Source organism: Leucopleurus acutus, assembly GCF_964270905.1.
Source record: "Leucopleurus acutus genome assembly, chromosome: 19".
Classification (NCBI taxonomy): Eukaryota; Metazoa; Chordata; class Mammalia; order Artiodactyla; family Delphinidae; genus Leucopleurus; species Leucopleurus acutus.
This window is the reverse complement of record NC_139161.1, coordinates 53,176,218-53,196,095: the sequence shown is the minus strand read 5'-3', so window position 1 is coordinate 53,196,095 and position 19,878 is coordinate 53,176,218. Positions and strand designations below refer to the sequence as shown.

At 53.8% G+C, this 19,878-nt stretch overlaps 1 protein-coding gene across 1 annotated transcript in view; it reads right to left on the bottom strand.

The window, feature by feature from the left end:
• NTN1 (netrin 1) overlaps window positions 1-19,878 on the bottom strand; it is a gene marked incomplete at its 3' end in the record, with an annotated part of 181,521 nt that overhangs the window by 63,793 nt on the left and 97,850 nt on the right. Inside the window, exon 2 of the mRNA XM_082861805.1 lies at window positions 209-397. Coding sequence (XP_082717931.1) covers window positions 209-397 — 189 coding nt within the window. The remainder of the gene's footprint in view (window positions 1-208; window positions 398-19,878) is intronic.

Here is a 19,878-nt window from a genome sequence, read left to right as displayed (position 1 = left end):
GAGCCCTGCACCCTCGCAGGGACCCCACCTCCTTTCTTCTCCCGGAGCCGTTTCTCCACTGCCCCTTTGTTCCGACTTACACCTCCAGATACCTGGGAGGCGTGCGTGCGTGCGTGAGATGATCTCAGCGTGGGGACTAGAAAAAAGAAACACCGGAGGAGAAGGGTTGGGGGGGGAGGGAGGGGCGGCCCAGGCCCGCCCCGCCTACCTTTGCAGGCCTTGCGGTGGGTGATGGGCTTGCCCAGGTCGCGGTAGTAGCCCTCCTTGCAGTAGTGGCAGTGGCGGCCGGCCGTGTTGTGGCGACAGTTGAGGCAGACGCCTCCGCTCTTGCGCCCCGACAGCTTGTAAAGCTCCATGTTGAAGCGGCAGCGCCGGGCGTGAAGGTTGCAGTTACAGGCTACGGGAGACAGGGACGTGGGTCAGGAGCGGAGTCGGGAGGGGCGCCGGAGACCCCGTCCCCCCAGCTGCCCCTCCTCCACTGCCGACCCTGAGACAGCCTTTCTTCCGGGAGCTTTTTCCTTGGCTCCCCTGTTTGCATTCATCAGCGGGTATTGACCACCTGGCAGTACCTGAACCGTCGCCAGCCGGCTGCTTCCCTCTCCAGTGGAGAGGGTTCATTTCCTTCAAAGGATCCCCACTCCCCCCGGCCCACACACCCATCACACGAGTCAGAGCTGGGAGATGCGGCTGGCATCCTCCTTGTGCCCAAATCCTGCTTGCTGCGGGCTGAACTGTGTCTCCCCCCACCCCATTCATGTGCTGAAGCCCGAACCCCACCCAGAACCTTGAACGGGGCTGTATTGGGAGACATCTTGGTAGAGGACCTATCTTGGAAATGGGGTCTTTAAGGAGATGATTACATTAAAATAAGGACATAAGGGCTTCCCTGGTGGCGCGGTGGTTGAGAGTCCGCCTGCCGATGCAGGGGACGCCGGTTCGTGCCCCGGTCCGGGAAGATCCCACATGCCGCGGAGCGGCTGGGCCCGTGAGCCATGGCCGCTGAGCCTGCGCGTCCGGAGCCTGTGCTCCGTAACAGGAGAGGCCTCAACAGTGAGAGGCCCGCGTACCGCAAAAAAAAAAACAAAAAAACAAAGGACATAAGGGTGGGCCCCAGTCCCATCTGACTGGCGTCCTCTTTTTATAAAGAGGAAGTTTGGGCACGCAGAGAGCTGGCAGGGGTGCAAGTCAAGGAGAGAGGCCTCAGGAGAAACCAACCCTGCCCACACTTTGCTCTTGACTCCAGCCTCCGAATTATGAGAAATAAACGTGTGTTGGTTAAGCACCCCGGAGGCTGCCAACTTATCACCGCAGCCGGAGCAGACATTTGCACTGCTTCTGAGCAGCGCCTCTACCCACGCACGCTCCCCACTTCCCTGAGCTCCAGCCACTGGGCTGGACTCCCCTTTTCCCACGCCTCCTCCTGCCACTGAGGGCTCGAGGCCCCGCTGCACCATCTCCCCTCCCACCATCAACTTGCATGACTTCCCACGGCGTGGTGGCCCACGTTCCTGGCTGCTGGGTCCTCTGGACAGGCCCTTAGCATCCTCCCCCCACCGCCCTCCTCCTGACTAATCCTGCTTCCCTCTGCCTGTTCCCCACATGCTCCTCTGGACTCAGCACCCTTTTCCCTCTACTCTGACGCTGTCCCCAGTCTGCCTCGTCCACCCCTCACGGCAGTGCCCACCTCTGTGCTCCTGTCTCCCAAATCCACATTGCCGGCTTCTGCTTTGGGGACTCTATGTGGACCCTAAGGCGCCTTCCCCAGACCCATTCACTGCTCTCCGTCCATCAGGCCTTGGCCCCTCCGTCACCTGAGCTGAGCCCTCCAAGCTCCTGACACTGTAAGCAGAGCAGGAGTTCTAAGCACGTATCTGAAGACGTCCAGCACCTGTGTAAAATCTTCCATTGGCTCCCCACTGAATAAAATCTAAATCATTTAACACGGCCTCCCGGGCTCTGAGTAAACGGGTCCTGCTTCTCCCCCCGCCCCTCTGCCGTCGTTCTGATCACTCCCCTTTCTCCTCTTATGCTTCAAGCTGTATGAAACTCTGTCAGTTTCTGGAACATGCCACGTGTGAGGACCCCTCACCTGTCGGCTCTGTGGCTTTGCATTTGCCGTTCCTTGCCTCCTTGGACCCTCTGCTCTCAAGCCCCTTCCTCATCTGCCTGCATCCTTCCCAACCTCCGTGTCTTGGTTTCAATGTCACGTCCAGGCCCATCTTCGCCTCCGGCCAGCCTGGCTTGCACTCAGGGGGGTCTGAGCTCCCTAGGGATCCAGCACAGCCCCTACACAGCCCTCTTCATATCACCCTGTGACACTGTTCCCTGCTTCCCCTTTAGGCTTCTGACTCCAGGATGCCTCCAGCTTAAATCTGGCCTCATCTCGCTCACTCTACAACATGATTTGCCCTTGCTTTTGTGCTAAGCTTGCTTTAAATCGCATTTTATGTAATTGTTAAAGAAACACACGCTTAATACCAGACACTTGAAAAACAAAAGCAGAAAGGTAAAAAAAAAAAAAAAAAAAAAACCACACTCAAATCTCCACCAACTGCTGTTAATACTGAGTCTCTCCTTGCAGGCTTTAATTAACATTTGCTCAGCTGTGGAGCTATTTAATTCTTTCCTACACACGTGGATCATACTTGTACCTCTCGCTTCCAAGCCAATCTTCTCATAATGATGAACATTTTTTTTTATGTCAGATAATGTCCTTCATAGTTTTGAAAGTCCTCCACTGTATGCATACACGAAATGGGCTCCTTGGAATCAGAAGCTGATGCAGTTAAAAGCACGGTCTTCCCAGGTTGGGTAGTTATTTCCAGTTTTTCACTATTACAAACAACACAGTGGTAACCACCTGTGAACATGCACATCTGTACTCTGCTCTGATGACTGTCGTACGGTAAATTTCTCAGGGCAGAATCGCCAGGTTAAATTTTGGTGTTCTCAACTCGGGATCTCAACTGCCCTCAGGAAACGCTGTCCTAGTTTACTCTCCCACCAGCAGGATATGAGAGTTCCTATTTCTCCACACCCTAGAAGAGAATAACAGTATGCATTTGGTATCAGCATTCTTTTTTTTTTTTTTTTAGCCTTTGCCCATTCATCTGGAAAACACACACACACAATTTTAATTTGCATGGCATGTCTCTGATTACCAGTGAGACTGGACATTTCTCCGTGTGTTTGTTTTTCTACTTATATTTCTTTTTGTGTGTGTATGCATTGCCTGTTCATGCCATTTGCCCAAATTGCAAAAAAGGTGGGTTCTTTTCTTACGATGTCTAGTGCTCTTATAGACGATGGATTAAAAACCATTTGTCTTTTTTATATCCGAGCTGCAAATATTTCTACCTGTTTCTTATTCACATATTACTTCTGTGATTTAAAAAAATTTTGCCTCTGTCATTTTTCTCTCTGTTATGACAAGCTTCTTTAAATATTCTTCCTAGAATCACCCTCCAAATCACACACAGTTTACAAGCAGAGATGGATGAGGGCTCCGGAGGAGATGCTGTGATACAAGAGAAGAGACCTCAGCTTATGCCTGAAGTCTGGAAGAAGCATCCAGGAGGCAAATTAAGCCAGAGAATGACCCCCAAGAGCCTTACAAGTATCCCCTCATCACCTCCAGCCCTAGGGGCTGAGTTCAGTCAGGTGCAAAGAAAGTTCAGCTACGCCCTGCCCACCAGCACGGGGAAAGATGCAAGTTCACTGTCACTGTGGAATCACTCGGCCAGACTAGGGTGAGAGGGGGCTGCTCAGAGGGACCACCAAGCCAGTAAAGAGGGGTCCAGGACAAGAACCCAGGTCTCCTGGCTCCTGGCCCACCGCCGCAGAGGAAAGGACCCACATCACTGGAAGGAACAGCTGGCCCTAGACTACAGCTTAGCATCTGGATCTTTCCTACGAGGACAGAAGTCGCAGGGATCTGGAAGAATCACCGGGGCGTCACTTCCTCAGGCCTTTCGGGTACGGGAAAGGCTTCAGTAGCTGCATCTTCTGACCCTTCTCGGAGGCAGATGCTAAGCCTGCATCCGCATCTGTAAAGTCAGTCCAGCTGTTCCCCATTCCCTCCTCGGAGCTCAGCACCCCCCCTTCCCCACCCCAGGGGGAACCTCTGGTTGGTATCTCTCTTCCATATGCACCTTACACCAGCAAAAGCTCTTCCCAAACAACTGGTCACACAAAAGAAAGCTCAGAGGCCGAACATCAAAAGACAGGGCTCCCCCCGCCCCCGCCCTGTCCCCCTCTTCTTGGAGCTGTCAGGGGACATCAGTGGCAATTGCCCACGCTCAGCCTCCTGCAAAGTATTTTACGGCTTGTTTTCTTTTCTCTTTGTTTTATTTTCTCTGCACAAATGGAAAAATGCGTCAGGCAAAGCAGCTCACATCTGGATCTCCTGGCTCCACACAGGGTGTCGCCCAGCTCCCAGCCTGTCCCCTGCCCCTTCCTTGGAAAGACACCTTAATCCCTCACGCCTTCCTGTTTATCTCCTGCCTCTCTTGGAGGCAAAAATATTGGGTATTAGTTTCATTATCAGATTTCAAGGCGGGAAGGAAAGGGCAGCTTTGTGAGAACGAAGAGGTCAGCCCGGGAGAGAAGGGAGGGCAGAGGGCAGCACAGCTTATAAGGAGCCCCTCGAGGTGCTGCGTCCTGTCCAGGGGTCTCCCAGCCACCCAGAGGGAGCTGATCTGGCCTGGCCCCCAAGCTCTGTGCCCTCCCCTTCAGCTGTCACGTGGGGATCACCAAGGACACATCACATCACTGAAATGGCTGCATTTCAGACCCAGGGGCAAAACGTGGGTCAGGAGAGAGGGAAGCGAGCGCCCCATCCCCCCAACCAGAAACCTGGCAGGGAAAGGGGCCCAGGAGACTTTCCTCTCCCCTCAAAAGGTCCTCTAAGTCTTCTTTTAACATATGCCTGTCACCACCATTCCTTAAGAGTCTACGAACTTCTCATACCTACCTGGACTGTCCAACCCCCTCACTACCCCCAGGGAGTTCAAGCAACACACATGCAGGTGCTCCGGCTTCGTGCCAGGTCCTGTGCCACAGGCCGTGACGGAGACGGGGGCTCCCAGTCTCACAGAGGGGAGGGAGGGGCACTCTCAGAAGCAGCTCTTAGATAAAATGGGACAGATGCTCCCCTCAGCCGTGTTGGTTCCTGGAGGACAGGGACAGTGTTTGCCCTTATATCCTCCAGGCCAGAGCAGACCTCGATACATTTTCATTATACAAATGAGAGAGAGAGAGTGCAAAAATAAGAAAGCAAGAGAGAAGATGGATGGATGGATGGATGGATGGATGGACGGACAGGTGGACGGGGGAGTGGGTGGCTGAGTAGATGGATAAATGGATGATGGATGGGTGGGAGGATAGACGGATGATGGGTAGATGAATGGGTGAGTGCATGGGTGGATGGGTGGGCGGATGAACAGGTGGGCGGGTGGACAGATTAGGTAGGTAGATAGGTAGAAACGTAGGACAGATGCAGGATTGTGTGGTCTGCCAGGATGACACCCTCCACCAAGGCACAGTCTCGTGGCATCTGTGACTTTTTTTTTTGCTTTGAGCTACTTTAAACTTGTCCTGCTGCGCTAACTCATTGATTTAGCTCCTGTCTGCCCAAGCGGACTGCAGGAGAAGAAGCCACATTAGGATGCCCTGGACTCCTCCTGGGACCCCGTACACAATGGGGACTGAATCCGCATCCACTGGTTTGATGACCTTACCAGACGCAGATGCCGGCCCTCTCCTGAAAGGCCTGATGAGCTACCCCCAAATCCCGCCAGGGCTCTCCCAGGCCCAGAAAGAATCGGCAGACGTTGCTAGGCCGGATCCTGGCCCCGTCTCTCAGCAACTCGGGTCCTGACTCCCCTAGACTTCATGTGGCTCAGGGGCTCTTCTGGAACAGGACGGGCCTTGGGCAATGGGCCCCCTCAGAGCTCTGGGCCTGGTGCAGGGTCCTGCCCACCCTCCCCGCACACAGGATCGATCCTAACGTTCTCCCCTGCCTTCTAGGCCAATTCTTTCAAGAAGGTCGCCCAGGTTAGTTCTGCCGCCCAGCAGGGAACTTTGGACTTCTATATCTGCAGCCGAACCGCCCCACATAACTGGCCCATGTTTGCTCCATCTGCAGGCTTGGGGGCTTTGTAGGCAAGAAACCAGCCCCCAGCCCTGGGCTGCCCGAGTGCCCGGGTAAGCGCAGCTCTCAGACCTACCGTGATCAGCGACGCATTGCCACGAGTCCAGGCCACCGGGGCGGGTGGGGACACGAGGGGAGCTTACAGGGTGGGGGACAGGGGCCGCTTCTCTCACCAATTCCTTTGCTAATTCGGTCTGTGGCTGCCAGGTGAGGACCACAAGACCTCCTCAACCACACAGAGAATATTCAGAACGTTCTGGGTGAGGGATCAGAGCAGCGGCTCTCAACCACGGGCAGTTCCGTCCCCCAGCAGACATCTGACAATGTCTCTACAGACATCTTTGGTTGCCACAACTGCCAAAGGAGGTGCTACCGGCATCTCGGCGACAGAGACCAGGGATGCTGCCGAACACCCTACCAGGCACAGAACAGCCCATACGAGTTCCCCCGCCCCAAATGTTAATAGTGCCAAGTTGGAGAAAGCCTGGGTTAGAGAGATCATGACTCCCCCCCGCAGGGTAGGCAAAGCTTTACACCCTTTGCTGCTGCCTCTGAGGGCAAACTCAGCAGCTTCAAATGCTGCCCAGGGAGTGACAGACCATTTGTTTCTTCAACAAACACCAGTTGAAGCCTTTAAAAGAGCCAGATTCTGGGAATTCCCTGGCGGCCCAGTGGTTAAGACTCTGCACTTTCATTGCCGAGGACGCGGGTTCAATCCCTGGTCGGGGAACTAAGATCCCCCAAGCCGTGCGGGGCGGCCAAAAACATAAATAAAAATAAAAATAAATGAAAGGACCAGTTTCTGGTGTGTGCGTGCAGGGGATATGGCGGCAGACAAGACAGACACTTGCCCTCAGGGTGCTTCTGTCTCAGAAGGGAAATGGACAGCCGTCTGGTAACCACACAGTAGACCTGGAATTTCCAACTGTGCCCAGAGCTGTAGGGACTGACGGTCGGGAGGCCGTTCTGCTGGGACCAGGTGGACAAGGCAGGGCCTGAGAAGAGAACCAGAGCACAGACAAATATTCTTGCTGGCCTTGCTCCAACTGCAACATGCAGATGGGACCCCTAGGAAACCTGTTCCAATGCAGAATCTGATTCAGAAGGGCTAGAGCGGGGGCCTGGGAGTCTGCATTTCTAACAGGCATCCAGGCACTGCCACTGGTGGTCCACAGGTCAGCAGCAAAGGTTGTTGAAAAGAAATCAGTTGGAATGGAAGGCACTTTGGAGAGAGAGCCCATGGGGAGGTAAAGGGGAGAGTTTACGGTGGGGCGTACGTGATGGAGCAGTGGGGAGAGGTCTGGTTTCAAAAGAGACTTCTGAAACGGTTGGTTCAGAATAACAAAAATATTTGGTTATTTTTAAGAGTTTGGGGCAGTTTGTATTTCCTTTTATTTATTATTTTGCTACTCTACTTGGTATATACTGTTTATTTAGAAGTTGTTTGACCCTTGTTTATAAATGTTAAGTATTCCGCCCCAGTGGTGGCTTCTCTGAGTCCAGTTTCAGCGTCTAGTGAGATGACCAGGCTGAGATGTCACCGCTCCCCACACACCTGGCTCCCGCCAGCACCTGCGGACACTGAACTGGGCTCTCAGAGGGCTCCTTTTGGGACAGGGGCTGAGGCAGGACCCACCCAAGCATTTCTGGGGTGTCTTTTCGTGTCTTACAGGTGAGCTGGGCATAAGAGAAATGATCGCTCATGTGGATAGATCTGCAAAACAATCAAATCCCCGACTGTAGGTTTCATTTTACTAATGACAAATCTGGTAGCTCATGGGTTTATTTATTCACTCAGCTGATATTTACTGAGCACCTACTACGTTCCAAGCACCAGGCAAGGCGTTGGAATAGAACAGTGGGCAGGACAGAGGTGGTCCCCACCCTCGCAGAGATACCTGGTATGAAAAAGTCTGGTTAATGCTGCTGTCACTGTCACTTCACTCCAAGGACTACCCCTTTCCCCTGAAAATAGGGCTTAAAGGTTGTCCCCAGAGACATCAGCTCCCATATAACACAGCGGTGACCAGCAGGGGTGAGCCAGAGAGACTGGGCGGCCGCTAAGAGACTAGAAGCATCTCACAGGAGCCATTAGGTTCCAGCCAAGGCTCAAGGGCTTGCAATCACTTGTGGAGTGCCTTGTGTCAACTTCAATCTGAAACAGTGTTGGAATGCACCACCTAGACATGGCCAGGAGAACTGGACAACTCGCTTGTCTAGAAGAAAAGTCAACAAGTCCATGCTGGGTGTGACGGTGCCCAGGTGAGGTGAGGGTGTGCCATGGGACTCCAGGGAATTCCCCGAGAGAACACGAGAGGGACGACGTGACACCTCAAGGCATAAGACGGGGCCACCAATGACACCCCCCGACGCTGCACGCTTCGCACGATCGCTTGTTCATTTCTTCATTCAACGAATATTAACAGAGCTCCTTCGATGTGACAGCCTGAGCCGGGAAGCACAGCCGGTATAGGGTTGATGTCACTGCACTTCACTCTCTCAAGACTATGCCCGCCTCCTCCTTCTCTCCACTTCCGGTTTTCAATCCAAGCCACCAATCCCCTCCCAAGACCCCAACATGGGATGGTTCTCAAACATGGGTGTGGAGAATCACCAGATTGCCTGCCCAAAGAGAGACAGCTGAGCCCCAGGCCCACGGGTTTCTGATTCAGTAGGCTGTAGGTGGGGCTTGAACACCTGCACTGCTAACAAGTTCCCAGATGACGCTGCCGCTGCCTGTCCCAGGGCCACACTTTGAGGACCACTGGTCCAGAACGTGCAGAGGAGAAAAAAAGATGTGTGAAGGCAAGGACCTAGAGTCTCACACGTGAGTGTTGTTATGATTAAACTCAAATGGCACACAACTGATACAACACCACAAGGCTGCAAGGACGAGAAGCAAGAGAACTGGACCTGATGTGGGAGAGCTGGGACCTAAGCGCTAGTCCTGGCTCTGCGGCTCACCCAGGTGTGTACCTCTGGAAAGCCCACTTGGCCTCTCTGAGCCTCCGTGCTCTCACTGGAAAATGAGGACATTGGGTCTGATGATCTGAGTTCTTTCCTGGCCCTAAAAGTCTATGGCTGTGTGACACCAAAACTCCTGGAGATAAGAGGCAGATTCTAGCCAGCAGGGAAGCTTTCAGGAGTTCAGGAGGAGTGTGCTCCAGCTGCAAACTAGCCACAGGTGTGGGACTGAGTGGGGCGGGTGGCAGGGTGGCAGGAAGGGCAGTAAGACCATTCTTAGCTGGCGGGCAGGTCACAGATGGGGCATGATGGGACCACAGCCCTGAGGGGTCATCCTGCAGATTTCCACAAGTTCAAGGTAGAGAGGATGGGGGCCTTCAGCAGGGGAGCGGCCTCAGAAGGGGACTAGCTGATAGGAGTGCTGACCACCTGGCCCAGAAGGACTAAACCTCCAGGGTACTGGGCAGAGGAAACCATTCTGAGGGAGAAGGTGGTCCACTTCGGGGCATGTGGGTTGGGTGGTGGGTTGATGAGGGGACCTTGGTGAAAAGACTTCCAGGAGGGTAGTTAGCAAGAGGGAACTTCCCTGGAGGGTGGCCAAGAGCCCCCCAAAGCCAAGTTCTCACAGGGAGGGGCCCACCGACCTCTCTGGAAGTCTGTTTGGTGGTACCTCCTCTTGGGAGACAGAAGGCCTGCAAAGCCACAACACTTTTTTGTTCTTTTTTTTGCAATACGCGGGCCTCTCACCACTGTGGCCTCTCCCGTTGCGGAGCACAGGCTCCGGACGCGCGGGCTCCGCGGCCATGGCTCACGGGCCCAGCTGCTCCGCGGCATGTGGGATCTTCCCGGACAGGGGCACAAACCCGTGTCCCCTGCATCGGCAGGCGGACTCCCAACCACTGCGCCACCAGGGAAGCCCAACACTTTTTTTTTTAAGCTCCAACTTGAAAACAAACTCTCTGACTCCAGACCTGTGCTTTATCTCTGATATCAGAAACAGAATGGACAAGAGGTGGATCAAGGTGGTAGGAAAAATGAAAAGGAAAGAAAAACTGGGAAATGCTTTCAAAACCCAGTCCCCGGTGTCCGTCCAGGAGGCTGGAGTTCCTAGCAGCCAAGGAAGGCTTTAGATGGTTCCTGATAAAGTCCCGGGAGAGAAGTGGCCTGTGTTTGTCAAGGGCTTAGAGAGCTTTAGCCGAGCCTGCACACAAAGGGACCCTCTGTCAACAGTCCTTCAGGCCACTAATAGGGCTGAACAAACACCAGGGTAACAAGCTCTTCACACCTGTGGGGCTTGGGAAAGTCCCGGCCCCTTTGTCAAGACAGCAGACAAAAGAGCTGCTGGGAGCTGTCGTCCCCACCCAGCCAGACCCTCCTGGGCTTCTGGAGCAGGGCCTGGGGCGGGAGCCGGGGGCGGCGGGGGAGGGGGGATGGGGGATGGGGGAGTGGACTACCTCTGAGGTCTGCGAGCAGAAATGTGAACTCCAGTTCACAGCGAGACGGCGGATGAACAGAATCCCCGCGCACAGGGAGATGGTGAGCGGACGGGAGGGGGCGTTTCGTGGGCTGGGCTGGGGCCCCGGCGGGATGCGGGGTCACAGGGTGAGAGGCCTGGTGGCTTTCTCCCCCGAGGTCTGTGCAGGCGACCGGCCCCGCCCGAGGGGACCGCACGGGGCCATCCCCCGAATCAGCTTGGCCTCTCCGTCATTTTTTCCACTGACTTTTTTTCTCTGTAAACATCGTAGCTGTTTCTTTCCCCTGCCCTTTTTTGGCCGCCGCACCTCCCCCGAAGGCTTTGAAACGATCCCTCCCAACGTCTCCCAGGCTTTTTGCTGCCGAGGGATAACTCAGGGCTCCTGCCGCACAAACATCCTTCTCTCGGTGGAGGAAATGCCGGGGACGCTTTGGTGAGCCGGGAGGAGCCGTCTCAGTTCTTTGTCTGCAGCCCAGTTCCTCACATCCTCCCTTCCCAAGGCCCCGCCCCGGGCCGCTCCCTCAGGGACCTGAGCCCCAGGCCCACTGTGTGGCCTTCCCAACCCCAGATCCCTCTTCCAACCCTCCTCTCACCTTGTCACTACCCTGTTCTGGAACCTTCCGCGGCTGCCCACTGACTACAAGATGCCAGCTCCCTTGCCCTCAGGGGTACTGGTTTCCAAAGAAAGGTCCAGAGACTAAGAGTCTTGCTTCTCCCTTCTAACAGGGCCGGCCCTGCATGAACACCTCACCACCACACCCCCGGCCATGCCCAAGATCCACCAGCCCAGTAGGGAAAGGAGATGTCATCCTCCGAAGGGCTGCTGGGGGCTTCCAAGTCTTACTCGTTTACCCTCTTGTCGCAGAAGAAATGAGAAAAACGAGGCCCCAACAGGCAGAGAGACCTTGCCAAGGACCTGGAACTCGTTAGGGAGCGCTTTCCAGACCTCCAGTGCTGTGAGGTGGCATGGCCGTGGGCAGGAAGAAGCCCAGATAAACCCCGTGGTTGCTGGAATTCATTCCCCAAGGCGGAGGCTTTTCAAAGGCGAAGAGAGTGAGCAAAACTCCCCCAGCTTGCTGCGGGGGGCTCTCTTTCCTCGTGGCCTCCCCACCCTGCCCAGATGCCTGTCTAGCAGCACGGGGGCTGCCTTCCAACCCATGTTCCCCAGAGGTGGTGTACACTGTCCTTTACTAAACAGACGTATGAGGGGTGATTTGCCGGCCGCGCCAGCCAAGCCTGGCCCCTACTGCCCGGGGTCATTTCCCATCTGTAATGGGTCCCATCGCCGAGTCTGGCACATGCCAGGCTGCAGACTCCAGCGGCTGGCAGCAAGGCGGTTTAATGACTTGCAGCCGATTCTGTTCCCCTGACACCAGGCAGGAAAACACGCGATTCCCGGTATACCTTTCCCACTTCCTTCCCCACCGTGCCACGGCCGTGCACTTCTCTGCCGGACCCATTACTGAATTCAACCCTGCAGTGAACTTTGACTTGGGCTAGAAGCGCCGGAGACCAGCCTCGGCTGCAGCCTACCCTGCTCCCGGGGATGCGACACCGCACGTGTGAGCCCAAGAGATGGCGGTTCCAGTTCATGGATGGATGGGGACAGGCTGAAGCCGGGGTCCCCGTGGGCCCCTTCTGGTCAACACAAACGTGACTTCTCGTTTCCTAATGCACTCTCCAATGAGGGTTGCCAGATTTAGCAAATAAAAACACAGGACGCCCAGTTCCATTGGAATTTCAACAAGCCCTTTTGAGTGAAAGTCTGTGCCAAGTATTGCAGGGTGGTCCTATCCCTGTCACCTTCTGGAGCCCCGTCAGACTTGTGCTTTGCCCAAGATGTGTGATTCGGCACAAGAGCTTTTTATCAAAGGTAGCTCTGATCTTCTTGGCACCTGAAAACCCAGGAAGAGGTTAAGAGGGTCCCTCAATTCATCAGGACCAGGAGGGAGGGGGGCTGTTTGGGCTTTTCTGAACTCCAAGGGTTGTCTGATTCTCCAGTTCCTGTGTGGTCTGTGCCAGCCTGTCCTGCCCTAACCACTTCTCTTTCTCCATCAGCTCTGTGAGAACAGAAATCCCCTGCCTGAGACCATGTGGAGATGTGAGAGAAGGGAAAGACCCTGCCCACCTGAACCCCGACCAGGCTTCTTGGCCTCCTTAATCAATAGAATTTGATAAGAAGCCAGACAAGAAATTCAGGCAAGGCATAGCACAGGGAGATCAGCTCGGTGCTTTGTGACCACCTAGAGGGGTGGGATAGGGAGGGTGGGAGGGAGACGCAAGAGGGAGGAGATATGGGGATATGTGTATATGTATAGCTGATTCGCTTTGTTACACAGCAGAAATGAACACACCATTGTAGAGCAATTATACTCCAATAAAGATGTTAAAAAAAAGAAATTCAGGCAAGGCTTTATTGGGACACATGCTGCAGCACAAGGGATCAAAAACTAGTAACAAGTGCCCTTGTTCGCTCCCCGAGGGGGAGGGCTGGCCGGTTCCTCATACGGGGTGCGGGTGGGGATGGGCCCAGGGGTCGGGCCAGAGGGGTGACTTAGGTAGTCTGCCCATCCCTTTGGGGGTGCTGTGTGGAGGGGGCTTGCGCAGTGCCCTGCTTTTGCTCCCCACTCTTCAGAAGCGGCAGTTGGGTTCTTTCGGTCTTTTTGTATCTTACTGTCCATAATTTGCCCCAGCTGTGCATTCGTGCAGTTATTTTTAGTTCCTTAGAGTTTCTTTGTATTTTGTTGCTTGAGGAGTCCAGATGCAAGCACTGCAGCAAAGGGTCCCAGGTCCCAGGTCCCCACCCGTCTAATGATGACCCAGAAAGTGTTCTTGGTGGACACCACCACCAATGCTGAGCAGACAGGCCACCGCTCTGTCCCCACCGGGCTCTCCAGGGGCCCGGTGGTCCCCAGCATGCCCCAATATCATATGCAAAGATCCCACGTGGAATCTCGCCACCATCCAGGGAAAAACAGGAGGAGAAGGCAGTTATGATCAGAATGGCCCAAACTCTTTACCCAAAAAAGTCTGTTTTCATCAGGACATGCTTTGTGGTAGAACCGATTAAACTCTGGACCCCAATTCTGAATCCAGTTATTTTCATCAAACCAGTGGGTATAATTGGTTTAGATACCAGTCAAGAGTTGATGAGATCACAATTAAAGACTTTAAATAAACACCAGGTCACTGGAGAATGTAGGTGGCCTACCACAGGACAGAGAGAGTGACAGGGAACAGCTGATTCCAGCTGACCTAGAATGGGCCGCCCCCAGGAGGGAGTGATCTTGCCGTTTCAAGGCAAGTAGAGGCATTCAAGTAGAGGGACACAGTACAGGAGACTCTGGCTCTGAGAAGGAGGGCGAACCAGGTAAAGTCCCTTCCGACTCAGCAACCCTAAACGGAGACACAGTTCCACCTCTGGGCTTGGGAGATGCTTCCAGGTTTGAGGCTCCAACTGGACTTGTTAACATTCTTATGTGTGAGTTAGTGGAAGGGGTGTCCTGAGAAATCCTCCAGTCTGGAAATGATCCTGAGTCAGAAGGAGACAGCAGAAGAACTTGCAGCAAACGTGGGGGATTTATTTGCAGAAAACAAATCCCAATGGTCCTTCTGGAATGAGGTCCCATGTTACCAGCTATAGCTAGGGAGAACAGCCTGGGGATGACGGCCACCTCTTCCTCATGGACGGATGACGGCTCCACAGCTCAGCACCCTTCTGAGAGGCTCTCGGATCAGCACAGCGACAGCAGGACAGCAACGGCTCATCTAAAAACCAGCCACTCTTGCGGGGTTGCAAAGGCTTTAGGGCAGACCGATCTTCTGCAGAAAGGCACCAATGCAGCTGTACGCAGCTGGCATCTCTGTGACGGCTGGTGCCAGGAAGTGCTGGCTGTTGTGCATTTTAAACACCTCCCCTGGATTTAGGAATAGTCCAGCCCAGTGGCTTGCTGGCTCTGTCGTACTGAGGCTCCCAAGCAAGAATGACACAAGAGACTGGCCCTCACAGGAAAAGGGAGGGTGCTGTGGCAAGTGAGCCCCTTCGCTCTCCTCCTCCAAATGGTTTTCAGCGCCCGTAGTGTGGCCGACTGCCTAGCTCACTAACAAGCAGAGAGGTTCTGCTGCACGGCTCTGGCTCAGCACCCAGAGGGCATGGCTGCGGAGGGTCCCCCGGATGTGTCGAAAACCCCGTGGGAACTCCAGCCCCGCTAACCGGCAGGGTACAGGAAGCAGGAGGTGGCTGGACTCTCTTTTGCTGTTTGGCTTCAGGACGGAGTCCCACAGTGTTGACACAAAAGGCTGTCCCCTCCTTCAGGCCTCACCCCCAAGTGGCGCAGGAACGAGGGTGCTAGAGCACTGATGTGTCCAGAAGGGGTGAGGGACCCCTGGGAGCTCCAGAGAACAAATGCCATGCCACGGCCTGAAGGATGAGGCGCGTTGGCAGAGGGGCGCAAGGGGCAGGGGGCAGGAGTTGAGGGCAGTACTCAAAAGACAGAACGGCTTCCACCTGGCCATCGAGAAGCACTTTGGCCACTACGACAGTGACAGGGGAGTCGCCTGGAGCTGTGTCTATCCACCAAAGTAGCACCAGACACCCATGCTGTCACGACTCTTCCCAACCTCCCCCGAGGCAGGGATCATGAAGTCCCTCCTGGCACCTTACTAAGCTGTGTCTCCCTTACTTCCTCATCCGTGAAGCAGCAACACTGCCCTCAAGGCATGCCATGGAGGTGAGGGATGCGCGTGCAGGGGTGTAGAGGCCTCCAGAAGGGGCCCCAGCCCTAGACAGCCCAAGCTGCCCGACTAGTGACTTAGGAAACCATCTCCCTGAAAAGGGGACCCTCCAACACTGTTGGTGGGAATGCAAATTGGTGCAGTCACGATGGAAAACAATATGGAGGGTCCTCAAAAAACTAAAGATTGAGTTGCCATGTGATCCAGCAGTCCCACTCCTGGGCATATACCTAGACAAAACTATAATTCAAAAAGATACAGCCCCCTTATGTTCATAGCAGCTCTATTTACAATAGCCAAGACATAGAAGCAACCTAAGTGCCCATCAATAGATGAATGGATAAAGAAGATGTAGTACATATATACAATGGAATATTACTCAGCCATAAAAAAGAATGAAATCATTCCATTTGCAGCAACATGGATGGACCTAGAGATTATCATAGTAAACAAAGTAAGCCAGAAAGAGAAAGACAAATACCATATAATATCACTTGTATGTGGAATCTAAAATAACGACACAAACGAACTTATTCACAAAACAGAAACAGACTCATAGACATAGAGAACAGACTTGTGGTTGCCAAGGGGGAGGGGAGGTGGGGGAGGGAAGGATGGGGAGTTTGGTGATTAGTAGATGCAAACTATTATATATAGGATGGATAAACAACAAGGTCCTACTGTGTAGCACAGGGAACTATATTCAATATCCCGTGATAAACCATAGTGGAAAAGAATAGAAAAAGGAATGTGTGTATATATATATATATATATATGTATAACTGAATCACTTTGCTGTAGAGCAGAAATTCACACAACACTGGAAATCAACTATACTTCAATAAAATTGTTTTCAAAAGAAAGAAACCATCTCTTTACCCCCCTTCCTCTCCACAGGAGGCACGGACGGAAAACTAACACAAACCTACTTGCTCTTCAAAACGCCCCACAATGTACACAAGGAAGTCACAGAATAAAAAAGTGAAGGACCAGGTCCCTGATCTTACAAACTTTATCCACCTGACATCTCACAAAGAGCACATGAGTCAGGGCCTTTCATGCCCATTTTACAGGTGAGGACGTCGAGGCTCCAGGCTGAGCCCCCATGGCTCCCAGGGGGCAACTGGAAGGGAACTCTGATTGGCTCCAGCTCGGAATCCGGGCATCGTCCTGCTTTCCCAGCTGCAAACCGCGGGGTTTAGCTCTGCCCCCTGGACCTCCACCAGTGACTTGTAGCCAGAAGACAACTATTTAAGGCACAAGCTGGGCTGGGCTGGGCAGGGGTTGTTTAATGACGATAGTTCCCCTCAGGTAAAGTCTTTTGATGTTTCTTCTGGCCTTAAAATTAGGGGGTTTGGGAACCAGACAGGTTTCTTGGACAAGTGGGAGGGGGACCTGCGTGTAAACGCCCCACATTTCTTGGCGCTGGTGCTTCTGGCTGCTTCGGATTTGGCTAATTCCCCAGGCGTCCTCTGTAATTCCACAGTAATGTGGCTTTAATTGTCCCCAAAGCAGGGCATTCTTCCTTTATTGTGCAGTAAATTTCCCTCCAGAGTTCGGATTTCATGCGCCCGCTCCAGCCGGGGAGCTGGGCGCCCCCTCGGCCCCCAGGGGAGGCCGCTGTCCTCACACGGGCCCCTCATCCTGGCCACCAGCCCTTCTCCTGCCTCAGCTGAGCCGGGGGCTGGAGGCGGCCCGGGGCGGCTGTCAGACCCCCGGGATGGACACACTGGCAAGGAGGCAGGGACACTGGTCTGTGGTTCTGTCTGGAAAACGAATTAACTAACAAATGCGAACAAGCTGTCACACCGTGATTCGTTAGGCCTGATTCGTTAGGCCGGGGTTCAGACTGGGTTTCCATCCGTTTGTCTCAGCAGCACGGAGGCAGGAGCTTGGGGTGCTAAGAAGGGGCTCGGGGTCTGCTCGAATCTTCAACATGGACCACCTGGGCCAGACGCCTGCATCCTTCCCGGCCAGCTTTGTGGCGTCTGTAATGAACAGTAATTATGAGCATCCCCTTATCAGATGAGATAAGGCTCATAAAACACGGTGAGGAGGGTGAGGTGCAGGAGGTCAAATCCCGCCTGTCACACGCTAGCACGTGTACTTGACAGTGGGCATGTTTGTTAAGCGCTCTGTCTCAGTTTCCTTACCTGGATGAGGACAATAACGGTGCCCACCTGTCAACAGCAGCTGACACAGAGGGCCCAGTAACTGAAGTCACCATTATCGTTCTGACAAACTGTTCCAGGCGCCCATAAAAGATCTGGATGCAGGGACACAGGTTAAGAGACGGTCAGAGCCCTGGGTGGGCTCCTCGTGGGGAGACAGAAACAAAAGCAGAGAGCAACACGCTCACAAACGGGGTCACCTCAGGGGAGACCCTGTCCCTCGAGAAGCAAGGCCGGCTCTTCTCCAAGGGCCCTTGCGGTTTAAGGTACGACTGTTCTAGCAGTGGCCCGACATGGTGTGTGCCCAGAGTTTTAAGGGCTTCTCATTGTGACCATCTTTCCTCTCTAGAACCTAAACCATCTAGAACAGAGCCAAGAACGATACAGAAGGGAAAAAAAAAATCTCTCAGCAGCCAAAACAGCGGTCACCACTTTTCTCCACTAAGAAGGATGCTCTTCAGTTCCAGAAGGTCCCATCTCCAGATTCTCCTCTCTCTCTTGTTTACACGGAACTCTATCACAGCACGAAGATGAGGGAGCTGGAGTTTGGCAGGGAGGCGGAAGACAGAACAACAGGCAAGGCAAGAACCCAAAGCAACATGAGGTGTGAGGGCAACAGAGGGGCGCTGTGGTACAGATGTACCACATCTTCCTTATCCATTCATCTGTCGATGGGCACTTAGGTCGCTTCCATGTCTTGGCTATTGTAAACAGTGCTATGAACTCTGGGGCCACACGTATCTTTTCGAATTAGAGTTTTCTCCAGATACATGCCCAGGAGTGGAACTGTAGGATCATACGGTAGCTCTAGTTTTAGTTTTCTAAGGAACCGCCACACTGTTCTCCATAGTGGCTGCACCAACTTACATTCCCACCAGCAGTCTCATACTTTACATATCGATTCTGCTTCTTATATCATCTTACAGCACGTAGATGCTTTACATGTTCATTCATTTACTATGTTTCCCACATCTAAAAGGTAAGCTCCATGAGGGCAGGGATTTTTTTTTTCCTTTTTTGTTCACCGAGGTATCCCCAAGGCCTAGAACACAGTGCCTGGTACAGAGTCGACACACAGCCATATTTGTCAAGTCGATAACGAAATGAATGAATGGATGGATGGATGAATGAATGGGCCCTAGAGATAGGTCAACCCTCTCTCCCACCCCTTGGAATGACTCCCTTTTCCGAACACTCCCCACAGCCTTTAAACCTCCAGCCCCCACTATCGCCTTCCTCACCTCCACACGTGCAGTCGGTGGCCTCACCTCCTGCTTCTCAGAGGAGATGGAAGCAAGAACTCTCACAACCCACCGCCCCCAACCTGGAAGCACCCCTCCGTCAGGGCCGACATCCTCCCTCCTCCCGCCGTGTCAAGCCAGTCACTGCGTTTTGGACCCTAACCCTTGGTGCCTCTGCAGGAAACACACACCATCACGAGTCCCTTCTCTCTCAGATACTCAGCCTCTCCCTTCTGTCCGCCCCGTCCTCCCATCCTCCTGGCAATGACGCTCACATCCCTCCCCCTCGAAAGCCCTCCCTCCAGCCCACATCTCCCCGCAGCCGCTCTGCCTCTGGCCTTCACAGCTCAGCCCGCCGGCACTTCACCTCCCTCTCACTCTCCATCTGCCTTCTCTGTCCCCTTGTCCCACGGGAACACCCATGCTAAGGCCACCCACTACTGCGATACTGCAAATGCAATCGATGTTTCCATCTCTCCTATTCGACCTCTCAGCAGTTTGTTTGCTTTTTGTTTTTGTTTCTGTTTTGGCCGCACCTCGCGGCATGTGGGATCCTAGTTCCCCGACCAGGGATCGAACCCATGCCCCCCACAGTGGAAGCGCAGAGTCTTAACAGTGGATACCAGGGAAGTCCCGATCTTTCAGGGTTTTTTTGTTTTTTTTTTTTTTTGCGGCACGCAGGCCTCTGACTGCTGTGGCCTCTCCGATCGTGAAGCACAGGCTCCGGACGCGCAGGCCCAGCGGCCACGGCTCACGGGCCCAGCCACTCTGCGGCATGTGGGATCTTCCCGGACCAGGGCATGAACCCACGTCCCCTGCACTGGCAGGCGGACTCTCAACCACTGTGCCACCAGGGAAGCCCTCTCAGCAGTTTTGACAGCCCTCGCCACGTCTCCCCTGCAACCCTCTTTCTCGGATGTTCACGGCAGCATCCACGCCTGGCTTTTCTCCTCCTCGACCTGTCTCCCTTCCAGGCTTGCCCTGAGTCAAAGCTGGAGCTCTTCTAGGAGAAGTGGGCCTTCTCTCCTCTCACTTGACTATTCTATCTCCCTTGATAATTTTGCCCGACTCAACAATCATCTTCTCGGAGAGACGGCTCCCAGATTTATAGCTCTGGCCCAGAAATCTTTGAGCGTCGGATAC